General features: G+C 39.2%; 3 protein-coding genes across 7 annotated transcripts in view; 1 reads left to right on the plus strand and 2 right to left on the minus strand.

Annotated features, from left to right (window-relative positions):
- Positions 1 to 19,430, minus strand: part of LOC109030476 (uncharacterized) — a 91,092-nt gene that overhangs the window by 41,694 nt on the left and 29,968 nt on the right. For 3 of the 4 annotated variants that reach the window (XM_072296826.1, XM_072296827.1, XM_072296824.1), the window contains exons 2-4: positions 8,546 to 8,745; positions 5,173 to 5,452; positions 3,173 to 3,391 (exon numbers count right to left, since the gene is read on the minus strand). In XM_072296826.1, the coding sequence (XP_072152927.1) occupies positions 3,173 to 3,391; positions 5,173 to 5,452; positions 8,546 to 8,556 (510 nt within the window). In that variant the 5' untranslated portion in view covers positions 8,557 to 8,745. Of the gene's footprint in view, positions 1 to 3,172; positions 3,392 to 5,172; positions 5,453 to 8,545; positions 8,746 to 9,405; positions 9,677 to 19,430 lie in introns of those variants that run through there. The other variant, XM_072296822.1, reaches the window with a different exon arrangement.
- Positions 264 to 2,641, minus strand: LOC109038790 (uncharacterized). 2 transcript variants are annotated; one of them, XM_072296838.1, is made up of 2 exons: positions 2,273 to 2,641; positions 264 to 1,305 (listed from the first exon to the last, which is right to left on the minus strand). In XM_072296838.1, exon 2 carries the CDS (start codon positions 1,025 to 1,027, stop codon positions 527 to 529), a length of 501 nt encoding a protein of 166 aa, XP_072152939.1. In that variant the 5' UTR covers positions 1,028 to 1,305; positions 2,273 to 2,641; the 3' UTR covers positions 264 to 526. The 2 variants fall into 2 exon arrangements, with proteins under 2 accessions (XP_072152939.1, XP_072152938.1); XM_072296837.1 differs by having other exon boundaries at positions 2,269 to 2,641.
- Positions 12,078 to 19,430, plus strand: part of LOC109030477 (putative inorganic phosphate cotransporter) — a 28,148-nt gene continuing 20,795 nt past the window's right edge. The window contains exon 1 of the mRNA XM_072296830.1: positions 12,078 to 12,162. Coding sequence (XP_072152931.1) covers positions 12,093 to 12,162 — 70 coding nt within the window. The 5' untranslated portion in view covers positions 12,078 to 12,092. The remainder of the gene's footprint in view (positions 12,163 to 19,430) is intronic.

Below are 19,430 nucleotides of genomic sequence, written 5' to 3' on the forward strand. Positions count from 1 at the left end.
TATTTCACGTTTTGATTAATAATGAAATTTACATGTAATCGAAACAGAAATCGCTCAAATTGTTTAATGTCAAGGTGGAATTTATCATGAAAGTAAACAAACATCGAGCGTAAATACCAAACAAATTGCTGAAATGATAGTTGAATTGATTTGTCGGCAGAAAATCAGAACCCGTTTACGTCTGAAAAACACATTTCAAGCTGGTTATCTCAGAAAAACCTCCATTCCCAAAAATTTGACGCAAAGCCAAGCCTTTGCCCCCCCCCCCCCCCCAAAGGCCTTACATTATCAGTCAAAACATTTATTCATTTTTTTCACAACCATGACGTTTTAGCTTGCAACCGTCACCTTCCCAGTGGTTTGTATCTTTCTGTCCTCCAAGAACTTAACCGCAGAAAACGCGCGGAACACCTCAGTGCGATTCTTGACCTTGTAACCGCCGTAGAAGAGTCGCTTAACCTCATCCATGTGGTCGAGCGCGTTGAACCTCGCGTCAACAGGTCCTGAATCTCGGCCTCTCGGAACCCTAAAACCTTCCGAAGGCATCGTCTTCGAGTACGGGCACGAAAGTTAGCTCGGATATATCACGCGGCGCGATGAAATCCAACGCCGAGAACAACGAGTGACTCACGAACTTACTCGCAACCAGGTCCTTGACGAGGTATCTCAAGGCGCTCATGACGACTTTCTTGAACTTATTGTCCTGCACAACCATCATCTCAGCCGCCGGCGCGTCGAAGTTGTCGATGAAAACCATGCAGCTCTCATTGAAATGGGTGGCTAATAACCGGGTCAAGACGCAAGGTCCGTAGGCGACGTCTTCATCTTTCATGGGTGGCTTCGGGTGTCGGAAGTCGTTGAAATGGTCGAAGTCCTCCGGTTCGAGGATGTCCGAAGCCTTAAGGTAGTCGTGCTGGATGAAGAGGTTGAAGATGAGCTGCCGGAAGGAGTTGTAGAACCCGGCGTGGTCTGTGAGGTCCAGGTCGTGGAAGTCCAGATAGATGGCGGGATGGGCGGCGTAGTGCATGTGGCAGAAGTGCGTGTCCGAGCAGACGGCGAGTTCGTTGAAAGCGAAGAAGTCCCCGGAACGTACGGTCGTAGATCTTACGGCCCTCCTGGTCGACAGGGATCTCGACGAACTTCTCGGATCATCTCCATGTTGAGGGATTTGCCGAACCGTCGCGGCGCTAGGATGGCCAGGTGTTTCCTCTGCAAGATGAAGTGCTTGATCAACAGGGATTTATCGACGTAGCCTCCGGAGCGCACCACCTCCTCGAAGGTCTCACGGTCGATGGTGCTTGGTTGCTGTGGGTCAAAGACGAGATGCACTGGTGTTAGGAAGGATTCTATGGAATTAAGTACAGTACTGTCGTTCTCAGTAAAAACGCCGTATGAACCTCCAGGCGTTGCCAAATGTACTTTGATAAAGTGAGGATTGCCGGAAAGTCTTGAATATTTTTCTTCCAATTTTTCGAGATGTTTTGTTCGCAAATTAACGTAAAATACCTGGAAATTTCATGCCAAAATATGCTTCTTCCAAAATTTTATGTCAGAGGAGATTTGGCAACATTTGAATGTTCTTACGGCGTTTTTCCTTACTGCAGAATACCTATGTTTGAATCCAGGCTCAATAATGCTCATCACCTAATGTTTCACTTCTTTGCTTGAACATTGAGTCCAATAGTTCCAAGGGCCTTTTTTTTTAAATTTTACTTAATTCTTTATCATGACAGAAAATAGAGTATTTTAGCTGAATTAGCTCAAAAATTTGTCATTGAGGAAAATCAATTGTCATAAGGGATGACGCATGTATTGAAATATTGCCTTCACAATGAAACATATTTTGTCGAGGAGGAACTTTGACTGTGTGAGTTTTCAATTGAAAAAATAAGAAAAAGGAAACATTTATTTTTTATTACAGTGAAATTCAACATTTTATATAGACCTTATTTTCATTGCAGATTTTCTCACCAATTTTAAACATATTTTAAAAGTTGCCTTTCCAAGAGGAGTAAAAGAGGTTCATTCAGGAATACTGTCGAGCACAATATATTACTTGGTATTCCTGTATTTGCGATCTAAGGAATAAGGTAGAACACATTCAAAATTCACGAGGAGAGACCTCCTGAATTCCAAACACGAAGGCAGAGGTGGAGGTGCCTTGAGTTCTCAAAAACACACAACAATGATTCAAGATTTTTGCGATCAGGTACAGTAACCTACACTAAAAACGCTTTGCGAACTTCTACGTCTAATATTTACTCCTACCTACAGCAATATCTCGTCTTCTCCGTTTCTTTTCTTTCTTAAGCTTTTCTTTCGCCTTTTTTTACGCTCAGCCTTACACCAGTCGTGCATAGAAAACGCAGAGTAGACCGTCTGCCCGCCAGGAACCTTGTGCTTAGTGAGATCGGCCATGATATTCTTCGTGTGGTCGGTGCGATTAAATTCCTTGATAACACCCTGACTTCAGCTTCTGAAAACCCGTAGAAAGGCCTCAGCTCGGCGCTCTCAAAGAGGGGTTGATAGACAAGTGACGTCATCTCTTTCGTCAGATAGTCATCGATGCGTCGTAATTGACCGATGAACAACGAGTGATGCACGTGATCGTTACCGATGATCAGCTTCACAAACAAAGTCCTGCAACAAATTCGTCGCCAAAATCGTCAACAATGCTGCCTTGATAGTGGAGAGAGCAGTAAGTGCAAAAATGAAGTTTTGAGAGAACGGGCTCAGAAGCTTCTGACCGGAAAATTGGTATTGAAAGAAACATCCGCTCTTTATCGAATGGACACTAATCGTCCGAAAGACTCCTATAAATCGTTTGGATGATTAAAATTCGACTGATTTTATTTCAATTATACATAAAAAATGTATTTTTCATTTTATTGCTAGGCTATTGTTAGCAAGACAGCCGTAAGTGATATCCTCTGCACGCTTTCGAGGTTGTGTTTTGGACACACAAAAAAACACATTTTCTGGTTAGAAATTGGCAGAAGAGGGCGGCACTTTACTTGAAAACACTGTTTTCATTGGCTCTCTGGAGGAAAGAATGTCACTTGCTTGCTGTCTTGCCTGAAACTACTTAATTTTTTGCGCACTTACGGCTTTCGCATATTTTAAATAATACACAAAACGTGCACGAATAGAAAATCCGTTGAGAGAATCTCACCTGTAACGGGCGGAGAAGTTTGAGTTTTTCCTTTCTTTTGGTTTGATTGGCGTTAATGAGGCACTCAGCTGGGCTTTCAAAGTTGTCAATTAGGACGATGGAGGTTTTGTTATAGTGCTTCCAGAGCCACAACGAGAGCAGCCAACCACCTGCAGCCACGAAGTCGTTCGGCATCTCTATACCACCCCTTGGATGACGGTACTTGATGAACTTATCGTGCTGCGAAACATGGAAATTTCACTAAAATTTGGAAGCGTAAAATACGATGAGACGGCGATGGTCACAGTGAACAGACTCAGAACTTAACAAAGCATACGATGCTACATTGGTAGATTCACAGAGCATGTATTCTGCATCTAACAGTTTAGAGTCTACTATACTCATCATTTCAAGATCATTCCATCGTGAATCACCGACTCGTACGAGAAGATTTAAAGCCGTAGGTACCATGCGATAAATTGTTCATCTGGAAAACTAATTTTCGGATGTTTTTCGGAGCTTTCACTTTATCAGCGTTCAAAATGCATCCGTAAAAAAACATATTCCACATGAACAATATTCCGTGGTCCTGGGTTTAAATCCTTTTCGCAATTCTGTCAAAAAACCACGCAGTTTGCAGCTCCGTAAATTATTATTGTAGCATTACTTTTTTTCTTTTGATACCATGCATGGAGATGGAGAATTGCAATCATTGAAAAAATCCACACCAATGGTAAGCTATTTTGTTCAAACCAATCAATAAAAGGTTTCGTTCTGAATTGCTGCATTTTGTATGTCATGTCTTCAAGGAAATCTGGAGCACGATCAGGGCGTGCTCGCCTTCATCTGGGTACATATGCAAATACGCATTCCCAGGCCCGTCACAAGGGGGGGGGGGGATACTGGGTCCTTGGTACCGGGGCCCGGGCCCTGAGGGGCCCGTGACGCAGGTGACAAACCACTACGAATTCATGTGTAACCCTTGTCTCGTAAGGAAAAGTGAAGAAATTACCCTAAAAATTCCGCAAAAGTTGAATAAAGTTTCAAAAACACACTAGGCACTATAAAATTTGTCTTACTTTTTTAGAGATTTCTATCTAATTTCAAGATTTTGAGTAGGTTTTTGGGTAGGTATAGAATGATATTTTTAGTAACTGCGTTTCATTTTCTTCCGTTGTCGGATGCTTAGAGGCTCCTGTCTGGGCATCCTCGACTTCAATGGCTCAACTTCCTTGCCATAGACGTACGAAAGGGGAGTCCAGGGGGGCCCGGCTCCCCCTAGAATTGAAAAGTATCATCTGCCCTCCTCAAAAAAATTTATAGATGTTTTGAATGCAACAATTCGAAAGTATTTGGTGCTGAAAGTAAAAAAAAGGCGTAATTATTCTGCAGACATTGATGGAAAATCTCCATCATAAGAGCTTCAAAATGCGTCCGAATAGATTTAAAATTTCAAAAATTTGCCGAGGGAGGCTCCCCGGACTCCCCCTCTGCGCTAGGGGCCCGGCCAGAAAACTGGTATCAGGCCCGAGATGAGATGTGGCGGGCCTGCGTGAACGCAGAAGAAAAACGGGGTAAAAAAACACTAATGTGTGGTCAATTTTCAAGGACAATTCTGTAATTTCTCCTACGATTTTAAATAGATTAAAACGCGTAATATCCAAAATCTAAGCTCAGATTCGGATTTCTCGTGAAAAACTGATGCGATTTCATGTATCATATGTTAAAATAGCGTGAAGGAAAGAGGTTTAATAACGTAAAAAAACACTAATGTGTGATCAATTTTCAAGGACAACTCTGTAATTTCTCCTGTTTAGGTCTACCTCTTCTCTTGGTCTAGTTATAAAACTGAGGTAATGATTTCGTTTTTACTTGCCTGAAACCTCTGTCACCAAATTGCGTCAGCTTCTGTCTTTTGAAAGCCATCAGGACCTTAAAAATTGTATGATGTCATGAGGTGACGCATTAACTCACGACAGTTAGCATGCTCGTATGAATGCTATGAAGGTAATGCTACGCACCTCTTTCTCGCTGAGTGCTTTGCTGTTGCGAAGAGAGTCGTGGTCCATCCACATGTAGGTTGTCAGGTATCGTATACTGTGAAAAAATGATAGCTCTGTGGTTGTGTTGAGGTTGCTGAAATCCAAATAAATGACTGGGTATTTCCGAAAATGATCATCGCAAAACTTCCGGTCCTTGCACACCGCCAAGTCCTTGAACACGGTTTCGTTCCATGTCTCGGGTTTTTTTATTGTCGGTTTGTAATTCGCATCCAAGGGCATAACTTCCTTTTCAAAGAATCTAAAAATTCGTAAATAAAGAAGCATGTAAAAAACTTAATGAGATCCTTCGAATGACAGTAATCACGAGCATTAAAACACAATTTTATTCGGAGTATTTTCTGCAGTTCAAGTGCCTTGGGTGGGCAAAGGGGGTCCTTATGGGCTTACCTGCCATTCAAAAAAAAAAAAAAAATTCATAAATAAAATCTTCGGAAGGCAAGGATTAGGGTTTTTGATGGGAGGAAAAACCTAAAAGCTTATAATGAAATGTCCCTTAATTTAAGAATTGTCTGGTGAGAAAGTAAAATTTTTTTACAACCTTCTTTAACCCTATTGAAAACTATCTCGACCATCTCTTCTGTTTTTAACTGAGTGAAAAAAAGAATTCGGGGGGGGGGGGGGTGGGGTAGGGTTTGAGAAAATCCTCAGGGCTTGCATTTTTTATGAATTGAGCTTTAATTCAAACAACAAAACACGAAAGGAGGAGTTGCGTTTTGGGCCTTTTCCAGCCCCACCTGGATTTTGCTAAATGTTTCATATTTTCAAAGTACTAGTCTTAGGTAGACTCTGTGCCAAATATTAGACCGAACGGAGCCCATGCAAGGGCGCAGCAGCGCCTCAAACCCAAAATCCTGGAATCGAAAAACAATTATTTTCGTCGACTTTTTCGACTGTTATCACTCTTCCAGCACATGATTCTTATGTATTTTTTTGCGTACTTTTCGTTTCTGGCCTTTTTAAAGGCCTCCGATAAATTTTAAGGGCCTTATGGCCCATTGTTGCCATTTTTGGCCCATTTTTAGGGTTTTTTTCCATTTAAACACATTCAAAACTCAACTTAATCCAAAAACTGTGTACATTTTTGAAAAGTACGTAAAAAAATGAATAAAAAATGTTCAGTAAAATTTTTTCCTATGTTGCCAAATTTCCGAGAAAATTGGTCCCAAAGTGTCGAAAACGGCAAAAAATCGATAAATCGCCGCGTCTAAGGTTCAAGAAAGTGGAGTACATTTTTCATACTGTACCAGATAACAGCTCTTATCCATCCATACAACATACTAAAATATCATAGTTGTACCTGGATTCCCACGATGTGAAAATTGACCGAGATGTCGATTTTAGCGGCCTTTTTATACTTGAAGGCAGCTCTTTTGAATGTTTTTCGACCTTAGTCACCCTCTATGGGTGTGTACTATATGTATTTTTCTACGTACTTTTCATATCTGGCCATAAAAATGGCTTCCTGTGAGTTTTTAAAAGGCCTAACGGTCCATTGTTGCCAATTTTCCACCAATTTTTAGGGGTTTTTTTTTTCAAGTTTACGTGTGTGAAACTTAATTTAATCTAGAAACCGTGTACAATTTCGGAAAGAACGTAAAAAAATACATAGAAATGTGATTTGTACCTTTTCCCTACGTTGCCAAATTTTCGAGAAAAATCGTCCTGAAGCGTCAAAAATGCCAAAAATTGGATTAATCATCACGTCGGAGGTTCCAGGAAGTGAATTATGACATTCATGTGGATCGTGGGACACTTTCTCCACGCATTTTCTGTTCTTCGGTATATTTGGCCTGTAGCAAGCATCTTGAGAACCAAGGATTATCTCGAGGTTACAGGAATAAAGAGGTGAACTGGAGTGAAGGATAAAGTAAAAGCACCTTGAGGGCCCGTTTTGTCACGTTCATCTGCGCCATTACATGTTCCTTGAGATGCATTGCAATTTTCCATTTTCGATACGTTATTTGTAGTGAAAAAAAACTTGAAATTCACTTCCTGGAACCTCCGACGTGATGATTAATCCAATTTTTGGCATTTTTGACGCTTCAGGACGATTTTTCTCGAAAATTTGGCAACGTAGGGAAAAGGTACAAATCACATTTCTATGTATTTTTTTACGTTCTTTCCGAAATTGTACACGGTTTCTAGATTAAATTAAGTTTCACACACGTAAACTTGAAAAAACCCCTAAAAATTGGTGAAAATTGGCAACAATGGACCGTTAGGCCTTTTAAAACTCACAGGAAGCCATTTTTATGGCCAGATATGAAAAGTACGTAGAAAAATACATATAGTACACACCCATAGAGGTGACTAAGGTCGAAAAACATTCAAAAGAGCTGCCTTCAAGTATAAAAAGGCCGCTAAAATCGACATCTCGGTCAATTTTCACATCGTGGGAATCCAGGTACAACTATGATATTTTAGTATGTTGTATGGATGGATAAGAGCTGTTATCTGGTACAGTATGAAAAATGTACTCCACTTTCTTGAACCTTAGACGCGGCGATTTATCGATTTTTTGCCGTTTTTCGACACTTTGGGACCAATTTTCTCGGAAATTTGGCAACATAGAAAAAATTTTACTGAACATTTTTTATTCATTTTTTTACGTACTTTTCAAAAATGTACACAGTTTTTGGATTAAGTTGAGTTTTGAGATGTTTAGAATTGAAAAAACCCCTAAGAAATTGGGCCAAAAATGGCAACATTGGGCCATGAAGGCCCTCTTAAAAATTGTATCAGAGCTTTTAAAAAGGGCCATAAACGAAATGTTACGCAATAATAAATACATAAAAACATGTGCTGGAAGAGATAACAATCGAAAAAGTCGACGAAATAATTGTTTTTCGATTCGCCAGATTTGGGTTTGAGGCATGCTGCGCCCTGCATGGGCTCCAGTTCGGTCTAATATTTGTGCACAGAGTCGACCTAAAACATACTTTGTTAATTTGAAACAGTTAGCAAAATCCAGGTTGGGCCGAAATAGTGCCCAAAAACGCGAACTCCTCCCTTCATTACAATGCTTCCCCGCACTCCCGCACTCTCTCCACTCCCACTCCTGCACTCCCGCTTTGTTATTTTTAAATAAATACTACTTCAAACTTTTGTGTATTCTCAAAGAATTTTCTTGAGGAGGAAAACGACACCGCATGAGTATTTGCGCGATTAAAATGATAAGTCATCATCGTGAATCTTAATGAATGTAAGACGTGACAGGAAATTCGCAACGTTGCAAAAACCGCAGTGCATCGCATTACAGAAAATCGTAAACACATTTTCGTGTAAGTTATTCATCGTCGAGGGTTTGAGACATGTGGACATTGGACATTACCTCCTAATCATGAGCTGGTTGGTGGTGCGGCCGAGTTTCGGTGGAGCGAGAAGGGCCAAATGACGGCGTCGAGAGATGAACCATTTTAAAAGTGGGGTCTTGTCCACGTACCCCCCAGTTTCGACGAGCTCATCAAATTCTTCCCAATGGTTATCCCAGTAGTCGTCCCATGTTTCCGGATGCTCATCGGAATCGGCTCCCTGAATAAATACATTAAAAAATAAATAAAATAACAGGATGTGTAAAAAGTAACCTTACCTTCCGGGAGCTAATTGTCCTGCAGGCCGATTATTGAAACTGATAGACAAAGACGACAAAAGGGATTTGGAGGGATCCTATTGGTGGAAGCGGGTGGTGGCAATGGACATAGGAGGTAGGTAATGGACTAACTAACGGCAACCCACCAAAGACCCGATAGTTAGTCCATCATTTTCTTCCTTAGTCTATAAGAACCAACCATGTCAACCAATAGGATCGCTCTATACTCCGTATGTCTTCCTTGTCTATCGCTTTGTCCAACAGTTCCAATAATCGGCCCGCTGGGGAGCCAAATCAGGGAAAAGGTCAAAATTGGCGATTTTGAGTTCTCAATCGGAGACACTCTCTAGAAACTTTAAGAACAAGCTACGCACGGTTTTCTTTATGCACCACACGTGAACTACATATACATGTATATGTAGTTCACGTGTGGTGATTCAAAATTGCCTCTCATTGGGCAATCAGGAGCGAATTGTGAAAACATTTGGGCTTTAAATCGAAAATGAGTTGAACAATTCCTTGAAATTATTCATTACTTGATGCTAAAAATTCCCAAGGTCTACCTAATTGATAGGTAAACGTATGAGTAAAATAAAACGTACCACTAAAGCAACCAGACACGCACTAACGAATATTGTGAATAAAGTTCCCTGAGACATAATTTCGAGACTTGTACAATCTGTAAACGAATCCGATCACAACAAAAGATATTATCGCTGCGAAGGGAAACATTTGGCAATACACAATCAAAACGTATTCAGAAGACAACGACGCTCATCGTTAGGAGTAATAAAGTGTTAAGAAAGACGGAAGATGTGTAAGACAAACTTTTGATTAGATACGCAGCAGGCTAGAGGAATTGTTATTCTCAAGAATGAGGAGAAAAACACGTTCAACAATAAATTCTGAGCGAACAAATCAAGAGTTATCATCTCTTAACCAAGCTTTATAGATTCAAATCCGAGATTTAAAATGAAAGAAGAAATCATCTAGGTCAACCTGTCTTCCGAAATATCACACCATATGTAATATATTACCATTTTAGGGTCATTTAAGTATCATGTAAGGAATTTTGACCGAATTTTTTACCCTCCTCTCCCTTTTTAATGCACAACAATCCCTCCTCCTCCTTAAAGGTTTCCAAAAATTGCAGCATTTGGCAACGCTGTCAAAGAGATTATGATCAGTAAGTTATGAATACTATCAAATAACTTGAAGGAGAAAATGTAAGCAATGACAAAAATTGCTACTAAAATGACCCAAAAGAAGTCTTTATTTTATTCAAGTATTTTTATTCACTCATATTCCACTTTTTTAATATACTCTTTTCATTATATATTTGTGACCGCAATAGGAATCAAACGCAATCACCTTATACATATTTGTAAACATATGATGCGGAGAAAATTGAAAGCGTAATGGTCTTTTTAATAACAACGCCTTGATGCAACTATTCGTGTCCGAAGGATGTCCGCATTGCATACTTGAAAAGATGCAGGCGCTCTGTCTTTCCGAATTACATCGCCTGACTACAACAATTCGTGCTTGAAGACATATTTAAACTGCATACACAATCGCGTTGGTTTTAAAAAACCTCGGAACTCGAATGATCTTTGTACCATCGCTACTGAGTTGCTATATTGTGCGATTTGTGGAATTAAAGAGGTAGATGTAAGAGGCCTCTCAGGGATGTAGGAACCTTTTGATGGAAATCGGTTTTTGCACATCCTCATATTTTGAAGAATATTTTTCAAAATTTCATCACACTTTTCGAGGGATCAAGCGAGATATCAATGGCCAAATCACGGAACTACTTACATGCATTTTTGTTTGCAACCTCGCAGGCTTCCCGTTTTACTTTATTTTTTCTTTGGATAACTAGCCGACGACGTAATTTCTTGAAATTTAAACTTCCTTGATTTTTCTTTTCTGATAGCAGAATATTTTGGTCTTTTAAGTCATAAATAATTCGGCCTATTTTTTTTCGAAAAAATACGATAAAAACGAGAAATTTGAGCGCAATCGAGAAAAGTGGTTCCGGATTTTGGTTATAAATAAGCTGATACTAAAGGAGACAAATTAGTAATTTTGGGATCATTCTGGTAGAACTTTCGCACCAGAACGTAACTTTATGGTATTCATGCTTCCTCTTTTCCCGTTTGAACGCTGCAATAGAGATACGCATTTTCCGGCTCCCGCCATCGACGTATCAAGAACAGTTTTAAAAATCTTCCTAGATTATTTCAAAACCAATATATTTGTACATCATACACCATTTATTTTGGGTAGACGCACACGAATTTTATGAATATCTCATCAAGGTTCATGAGTCATGATTTTTAGGAACTAATCAGCGCATGGATCCGAGAATCACAGGACCCATCCTCCGCATTTTATGTCCAGTGGTTGATATCCAGGGCACCTAAACCTCAAATTTTGAAGTGACACCTCATGCATACTATTGCTTGATAAACGGTATTTCCCCTTACAATTAGCCTGTATTTACATATATAATTCTAAAACCTTACTAGTTTATTCAAGGGCATAAGTAAAGAAAAACAAGGTGTAAAACAAGTAGGTAATTAACGTTAGAATTAAAATAATAAGATAAGAACACAATTGATAAATGATGAGGTGAATAAGTGAAATTGTAAAATGATACATACAAGAGAATCTCTCAGAATTCAAAAGTATGCTGTTGCAGAAATCAACATGCCCAAAAATTCTCGACACGTTAAACAGGCAAAATGAATCAAATGAGCAAGCCCTAAATACCTAAACTTTTGCACCTTCAAATTTTCTCAAAGATCCTTTTCCCAAAAAATGCACACGGCTAGACGCGTTGTGTCCCACCGATATCTCCAATCTCATTGACCCCGACCTCATCGGCATCACGACGAACTTTTCTCACTACCTCTATTCAAGTGATAATATACCGGCAGTTTCTTGATCGACTTATTCCGACACGGTATACTCGGCCGTAATATCTAAACTCTAAAATATATTTTGTTCCAAAACACTCTACAATATATTTTTACACGTTTCCGTCTTATAGATAAAGTACCTTTCGCGTGGATCACAATTTCAAAGCTTTTTTAAAGTTTTATTATCAGCTTATGTACTTGAGGATAGGTGTTCCATCAGCATGTGCTGCTATGAATATATATTTACGTAAAAAGAACACCTTCGCGCTCTAAATTACTCTTAGAACCTTGGTCACATTAAAATTGATTGGGAAGCTGTAAATTTTCTGTAACTTGTGTAACTATCATCCTAATTTGAAAGAGAAATGCCGTCCAAAGAAAAGCTCCCATTAATAATCGGGAGTGCCAGTAGTGTCAATCGTAAATCATGCTGTGGTAAGTTGGTACCCTTGACTTAATTAATGTACATGTTTGTGCGTTTGAAGTTGTAAGTATTGAACTTTCTCGGGTAACCATGGGCGTGTCATTTGGACTGCGGTCAAAGAATACCATTGTCTGTACAATTAGAAAACTCGTACGATTAAGGGATTTATTATTTTCCAAATTGAGCTCTTATTGTTAGAGATAATAAGGGCAAGAACCAATTTGTCAGCCACGCTGGTCACAGAATTCCTCTTTTAAACTAAAGTATGTTAGGTATAAGTGGGATGTAATTATTTGTTGGATTTGTTCAAACGCCGAGTCACCGATCCATTTTAACTTTTTTCATCGTTGGTCAGTGAAACATACCTAGTTGAAAAAGTAAAAAATATTCAATTGGACATAGTTCTATCAAACGGAACTATGTACATTAAGACATGAACCCTGAGACCAATAAGAGTATATGCATAACAGGGCTCACGTCATAATGCACATACTTCCGTTTGAAAAAAAAATACGTCCAACTAACATGGTATTTTTATGATCGAACGTGACGTCGAGAAGCGCCTCCCTAATTTTTGTTAACCTAAAAGATTCTAACAGCACAACACGATTCTCTGATAAATCTACCGTTTCTCATTTGCTGTTGCCCTCTCTCTCTCTCTCTTGGGGAGTTCGATTTACCTCGCATAGTATTTCCTATCAAACCCCCTCCTCTTTGAGCTTGTGGTATTGCAATCGCAGAAAGACCACTCGCCGTTCAAATTTGCGCGTCTGACAAAGCGCCTGCAATTTTTTGTATATGCAACGTGGACATCCTTTGAACACGAATAGTTGCATCTAGCCGTTCGGCAGGATACGTCCATTTTTCCGAAATTACGACTTCAAATCTTCATTTCGTAACTCGCGTTTATTTTGACATGATCATACGTTTTCCCCTTAAACGCTCCTCCGACGTGAGGGGTAACATGAGCCCTGTTGCCCATAAATTTCCATACTATAGGGGGCTTATTTGAAAATGGAGATACGCCCTCAGAGTAGCGACGAAATTTTCGTCAAACACTCCTCCATACCGTGATGTCAATAACCTATTTTTGAGTTTTTGTGGACTGAAGTCCCTTTGCCCAAACATGGTCACAGTTCAGTGGTCCTACCTGTAATCGGTGATAGATTTGGTCAATTCTTTTTACATTTTGTAAGGATGTTGTATAGACAGTGCAGTGTCTATATCGACGGTGTAAGTCGGCAATCACATAACTCGTTTGCGGTGTCTGAAATTCTCCGCCTTTGTGTTAGTTTTTTAAAGGAGAACAAATTGACATCATTTCTTGAAGTTTTTGAAGAATTTCTTCGCATAGAGAAGAAAAATCACGACAGTTTTAAAGAATTGCCGTTGAGTAGTTTTCCGTTTAAAAAATAAAGTATGACAGGAGGTCTGCGACGTCGCAAACCGAGTTACCTATGTGATTGCCGACTTACACCGTTGATATGCTGCCCAGCTAAGGAAGAACGCCGTATGGACATTCGAGAGTTGCCAAATTTCCTTCGATAAAATGTTCATTTTTGAGGAAGTTATGAACATTTTTCCTTTGAATTTTCAGAATCTTTAGGTGAAATTACGAACTAAATTATCTGAAATATTAGGAGGAAAATATTCGTAAATTTATCAGGAATTTCGCGGTTTATAAAAGGAAATTTGTCAACGCCTGAAGGTTCATACGGCGTTTGTTCAACATGGCAGTATGAACTTCTGATTGCGCTAGGTCTTTTTTATGAGGGCATACATTAAATCACGCGCTTTTATCTTGACAAGTGTTTACTTTAGATTGATATGGACGGAACAATGTCGAGAATAATGACATGTGCCTCCTACAATACCTCTATTACTTTTCATATTCTAGAGCATTCTATACGGTGAAGAATGTTCCTCTCATGTCTAAATAAGGGTCGATTTACCTCGTAATTTGACACCAATGCGCTGCACCTCATAACGCTAGTTTACACTTCCTATCACTCTGTCTAGACTATCAATGAGACCGGACCTGACGCAATGTTTGTCTAAAGCATCCTAAATATAGCGTTCATTCCTCGAAAATGTATCGACGCAGGTTGATGATTGACTGGTGAACTTTCAGTGTTCTTAACAATTATTCTCCTTATTCATTTCAAGCTCATTCTTGCACCAATTATTGGAAGGGTATCTTCTCATCAGTGCGCTAATGAGGGATATGTCCATAAAGACGGATCATGTGGTTTATTTTCACTAATAGAGCATTCAAGCTTTATTGTAAGTAGAAAAGCGTAAGGTGTCAGGTTTCATCTAGTCTTTGCTTTGATTATCCGCACAAAGGCACAGGCTATATGAAAGTTAGCTTAATTTGCGTAAAAATTTTCAGTACGTATATTTGCGTGTGGTTATGGGCGCTTTAAACCACCTTTTTAAACAAAATATCAGCAAATCATCAATTTTGATTAACTGCAAGTAGCTTAGAGAGGTATGAATAACAACTGACGGTAAATTCATTACTTTCATCGCTCATGTGAATACTTTTTAATGGATCTATTTTCATACTACTTAAATCTGCCATACGCAAATGTTTTCAATCCTTTTTTGAAAGGTAATGGATCATATAATGAAAGGAATCAAATCATAATTCTTTAATTGCCACTTAGAAACAATTTTTTTCTGCTTTCAATTTTTTTTTCTTCTTCTTAAATTAGGGCCGTGTGCGCTGTGCCCTTTAAATTGATTGTGACCTTGATTAACTTTTTGGTGATAGGTAAGCATGGCGACCATTCAATGGTGCCGTGGTCAGTTGTTACTGGGTCAGAGCCTTTTTGTGTTGTCTAAAAAATATGTAAAATCAGGTGACAGAACAACCTTGTTGCACATGTAGTGAATGTCACATTTGCAGTCCTTTTTTCTTGTCCTTTTATTACATTGTCTATCCTAGATTAGACAACGTTCGGATAAGGTCTTTAAACAGCGCAGTGCACTTCCAAATATTGCACCAAATTGCCCACTGTGCATCAGTGCAATCAGTATCTTTCACTCTCATTATCTCCCGCAAGTGATTACTATTTTTAAAGTGTCAACTCTTTACCACCGTTGCCACACTTAAAGTAATTGCACTCTCCTGCGAGTGCACTCACATGAATGATTAACGTACCGTACATCAAAATGGAAAAATAAATCAACTTGTAAGTCCCCCACCGTTTCAGAAAAGCAAGCTCTCGCAATTTTAATGAACGTAATCAAATTATTTCATTCAGCTGGAAGTGAAACACGGATTATTATAATGATGATTTTTTTTAAATCGCTGAGGATTTTGTTTTTCCATCAATTCATTAACATATTACAACAAACTTTTAATGTTGAAATCAATGGTGCACAAGAGATCTAATAGTATGCAGTCAAATGATAAGAGGATAGATTATAAAAAATCGAGTTATGAGTGCAAATGGATGAGAAATTAATTTCATAAAACTTTATGGTGAATTGCATCTGCGCTGCAAGGCAAATTTTTCTTTCATCCATTTCTCATATTACGCATGTTAAGTTATGAATTGAATCTCTCAGTTCGAAAACGACCCGACTCGGGCTTTGTACGATGTCCATTTTTTGGCGTGAAAATACTCATTTCCTGTTACGCCCCTCTTATATCGTCTACAGAAAAATTTCATTTTTGCCGAGGTATCATTTTCGAACTGAGAGGTTCAATTTTAGCTGATCTGATTGCTTTAAGTTTGATCTTTTAACGGCTAAAAAAAACACAAGTCACACGAGAGCCCACTGAATGTCTTTATGCTAAAAGGAACTATGTTGCACACAATCCCTATGCACATTGTTCATTTTAGCATAAATACTTCCCACTTCTCCACTTTCATTCTCTCGCCATGATTCTGATTTCTGGCTAGTTCTTTGAACACAAGACAGGTCTTTTCTGGTGACAATAGGGGTGAATGTACATCACTGAAGCGTCCATTTAAGACGAAACCCTCCCTCGTGGATTCCAGTACCTTCTAATTTCATCTTGTCTTGGATAATAACTTGAGGTCATTAATGGGCTAATTGAAGGACAAGAGCGTCGCTAAGGTGTCATAGTCTTTGACTCTAGTTTCTAGAATGCCAGTGATCCCAAGAATCAATACGTTCTGAGAAATCGAACGTATTTTCCCATCTAGAAGCCATTTCCAATCTTGGAATGAGTTTAACTAGGTGAGTGAACTTATTGCTAGTTTCATTCAATAAGTGTTCTAATAAACGTTGACTCATTGCAAAAACCATGTCACGGTCACGGTTGCATCTTCAGATAGATTTTAAATGTGTGAACGATATGGTCAATCAACGAATTTGATTCTTTGTTGATCAAAGTAATGATGGTTTAAACGGACCTAGGTAATTTTCTTTTTTAACCCTAACCCAATTCGCGGCGTGTACGTTGACGGCTTCGTTTCATAGCTTGCTGATGGAGCGTTACGTCACATCGTCACGTCGTCACGTTATCACGTCGTCACGTTATCACGTCGTCACGTTATCACGTCGTCACGTTATCACGTCGTCACGTTATCACGTTATCACGTCGTCACGTCGTCACGTCTCCGTCGTCGCGCCGTTACAATGAACTTTTTTTGTCGCCAATCCCGAATCATGCTATCAAATAAAAACGTATGATATTGACGACGAAAGATACTTCAGCGTGTTTACAAGAAATGTAGTTTTCAATGAATGTCATATTGATTCGATCCTGAAGGAGTCGCGTGTTCGCCGTGGTGAGTATTTTGCACTTTCGCAAAGCTCAACGTTGTTTTCCACGGTTTCTTCAGAAAAATACAACCTTATCCCTACATTTTTAATCACCCTTCTTATTATTTTTCATGAATACATGGAATGGAAGTTTGAAAGACGTAAAAGGATGTATGAAACATCTCGATTATGGCGCTTGAAACTTACCGCTTATATTTTCATTAAAGGAAGGTTTACTCTCATTTTAACATGTATATACGAAAAGAAATAGAACCGGATTGGAAAATAAATTGCTTTCTAATAAAATTAGTAGACCGAGGTAATAACCAAGAGGGCCGTGCCGGTCAATATCGAACTGAAATGAGTTAAATAGGGATGTCTCAAAATATGCATCTATTTAAGGAGCAATAAAAGAAAAATTGTCCTTTCCATATTCATAGGTAAATTATAAGTTAGAATGTGGATAAAAGGCCTTCGGACCTATCCTCTGTAGATATAGGTTTTAACTTCTATAAAACTCCCCCTCCCAAAAAAATCATGTTTGCATAAATTACATGGGCAAATAGGATGATAATAGTTACCAGATAATCTAGCAACCACTAACACTTTTTCCCGCAAGGTGCAATTTTTTTTCCAAAGCTGATACTAGTTTTTTTCGCCACTGTGATATTATTTATTTTTTATTCATAAACATAGCACAACGTTCTCTGTCGAGACTGTTTCGTTCCCTGTTTTCCCTCGAGTTATCATGAATATCGAAGTCGATTTGGCAATCGAGAATCTCGCGTTTTTGCGAACATGAAAGATTTACGAAGTTTTTTCCTCCTCTCCTTGTGTCAGAAATCGTCTGTCGGAAAATAGATCGTCAGTTTTTCACTTAACAGTTTTCAGTTTCGAATTTTCCTCTCCTGAGAAGGGTACCAGCACCTGCATTTGCCACGTTGCAAACGTATGTTTTCACAAATTGAGTGCTTGCGGGAATTACTGTTGAGGGTCTTTTGACCGTAAAAAGTCAGCAATCCGAAACGGAGGTACTGAAGCCATTCTCTTGCGTGTGGCAGTAAAAGTGGTTGCTTTAAACGATTGAAAGCACATTTTGAAAACCACAAGTTATGGCATCGGCGTCTGTAAGTCTATTATGCGCATTTTAAAGTTCCGCTGTTCGCGAATTCCTCATCGTGTTCTGTTCTACATTCATACTGGTCGTTTTTTTGGGAGACATCGTACAGATGCGAGGAAAACAACTAATGGTCAACAAAAGCGAGGTATAATTATGTTTCCTGATAAATACATATTAGTTTGCCTTTTACAGCATTACCTACATAAGAGCGAACATTTTGAGAATTTTTAAATATATGTGCAAGTTTTCCTAGGACGTATTTATGCTAAATGGAACTATTTGCAAGTGGAAAAATGGGGTGTGCTCGTTAGTTGAGGGCCGTTAGAATTAATGGGGATTTTAAAGCGCCAGTGACGTCAGCGGCAACGAAACCGTATCCGTTGTCGTGCTTGCTCGTCTTTAACTCATGAGCCCTGTCCACAACGCTCTTGTCACAAGTGCACGGCTCACGAGTTAGCGCTCAGTTCCTTTTGATTTAATGTCAAATCCTGCTTCTCAATTTTCTCAAAAGGAACTATATCCACTTTTACATTGTTTCATAAGCAGCTTCCACGAGCACACCCCATCTTCCTTCATCACCTTCATCACTTCCTCATAGTTCCTTTTAGCATAAATACGTCCACTTGATAGTCGACAAAGTATCCATCTCAACATTTCAAACATTATAATGTCGGTCTTCTCCAAGCCATGGATTTTGGGTATGAAACATTGAAATGGTCAAGCAGGTTTGCTGCCTAAAACCATTAATATCTTCCATTTGTATCCGTTATTACTGAACTCCAACAAGGAAATACTCTTTGAAATTTAGTCACTCTGCTCTCAACGAGACGCGGTATGTGTATGTCAATGCATGATTTTTCTCCGATCTTTTCCATACAAATTGATGCATAAAAAGTAATTTTTTGTGTGCAAATTGGCAACGCAGGATCGGAACAATAAAACCGAAACTGAGTTTAATTACCCGCGGCAATGTCAACGAAATGCCCTTGAAGTGCATCGGGCATTGTACAAAGTTGCGGGCGGCGGAATTGGACGCATTTCTATCAAACGGAACTATGTGCATTATGAAGTGAGCACTGTTATGCATATATTCTTGTGGGTCTCAGGGCTCATGTCTTAATGCACATAGTTCCGTTTGACAGAAATACGTCCAATTCGGAATTAGACTGGGGTCAGGTCAGTCACTCGACGCGAGATACTGATCTCACTCTCACTTGTTAGATTTAGGGCAGTTTTGTCTAGGCCTCTTAAGCACCATGTTTTTTCGCATTAAAAAACAAATCAGTGGTGCCAACTCTCATGGTAAACTCGAATTACGTCCAATGCTTGATTACGCTGGTTGAGTATTTTTTGGACACTCTGCAACTGCGAATATTTTCATTTTGCCTGTTTTCAAATGTTTATCTGTCAGATCAC

The sequence above is a fragment of the Bemisia tabaci genome, chromosome 2 (genome assembly GCF_918797505.1).
Source record: "Bemisia tabaci chromosome 2, PGI_BMITA_v3".
Taxonomy (NCBI): Eukaryota; Metazoa; Arthropoda; class Insecta; order Hemiptera; family Aleyrodidae; genus Bemisia; species Bemisia tabaci.

What these genes read in the sequence shown, in the direction of transcription:
- LOC109038790 (XM_072296838.1), bottom strand. Translation starts at nt 1,027, where the DNA reads ATGCACTACGCCGCCCATCCCGCCATCTATCTGGACTTCCACGACCTG.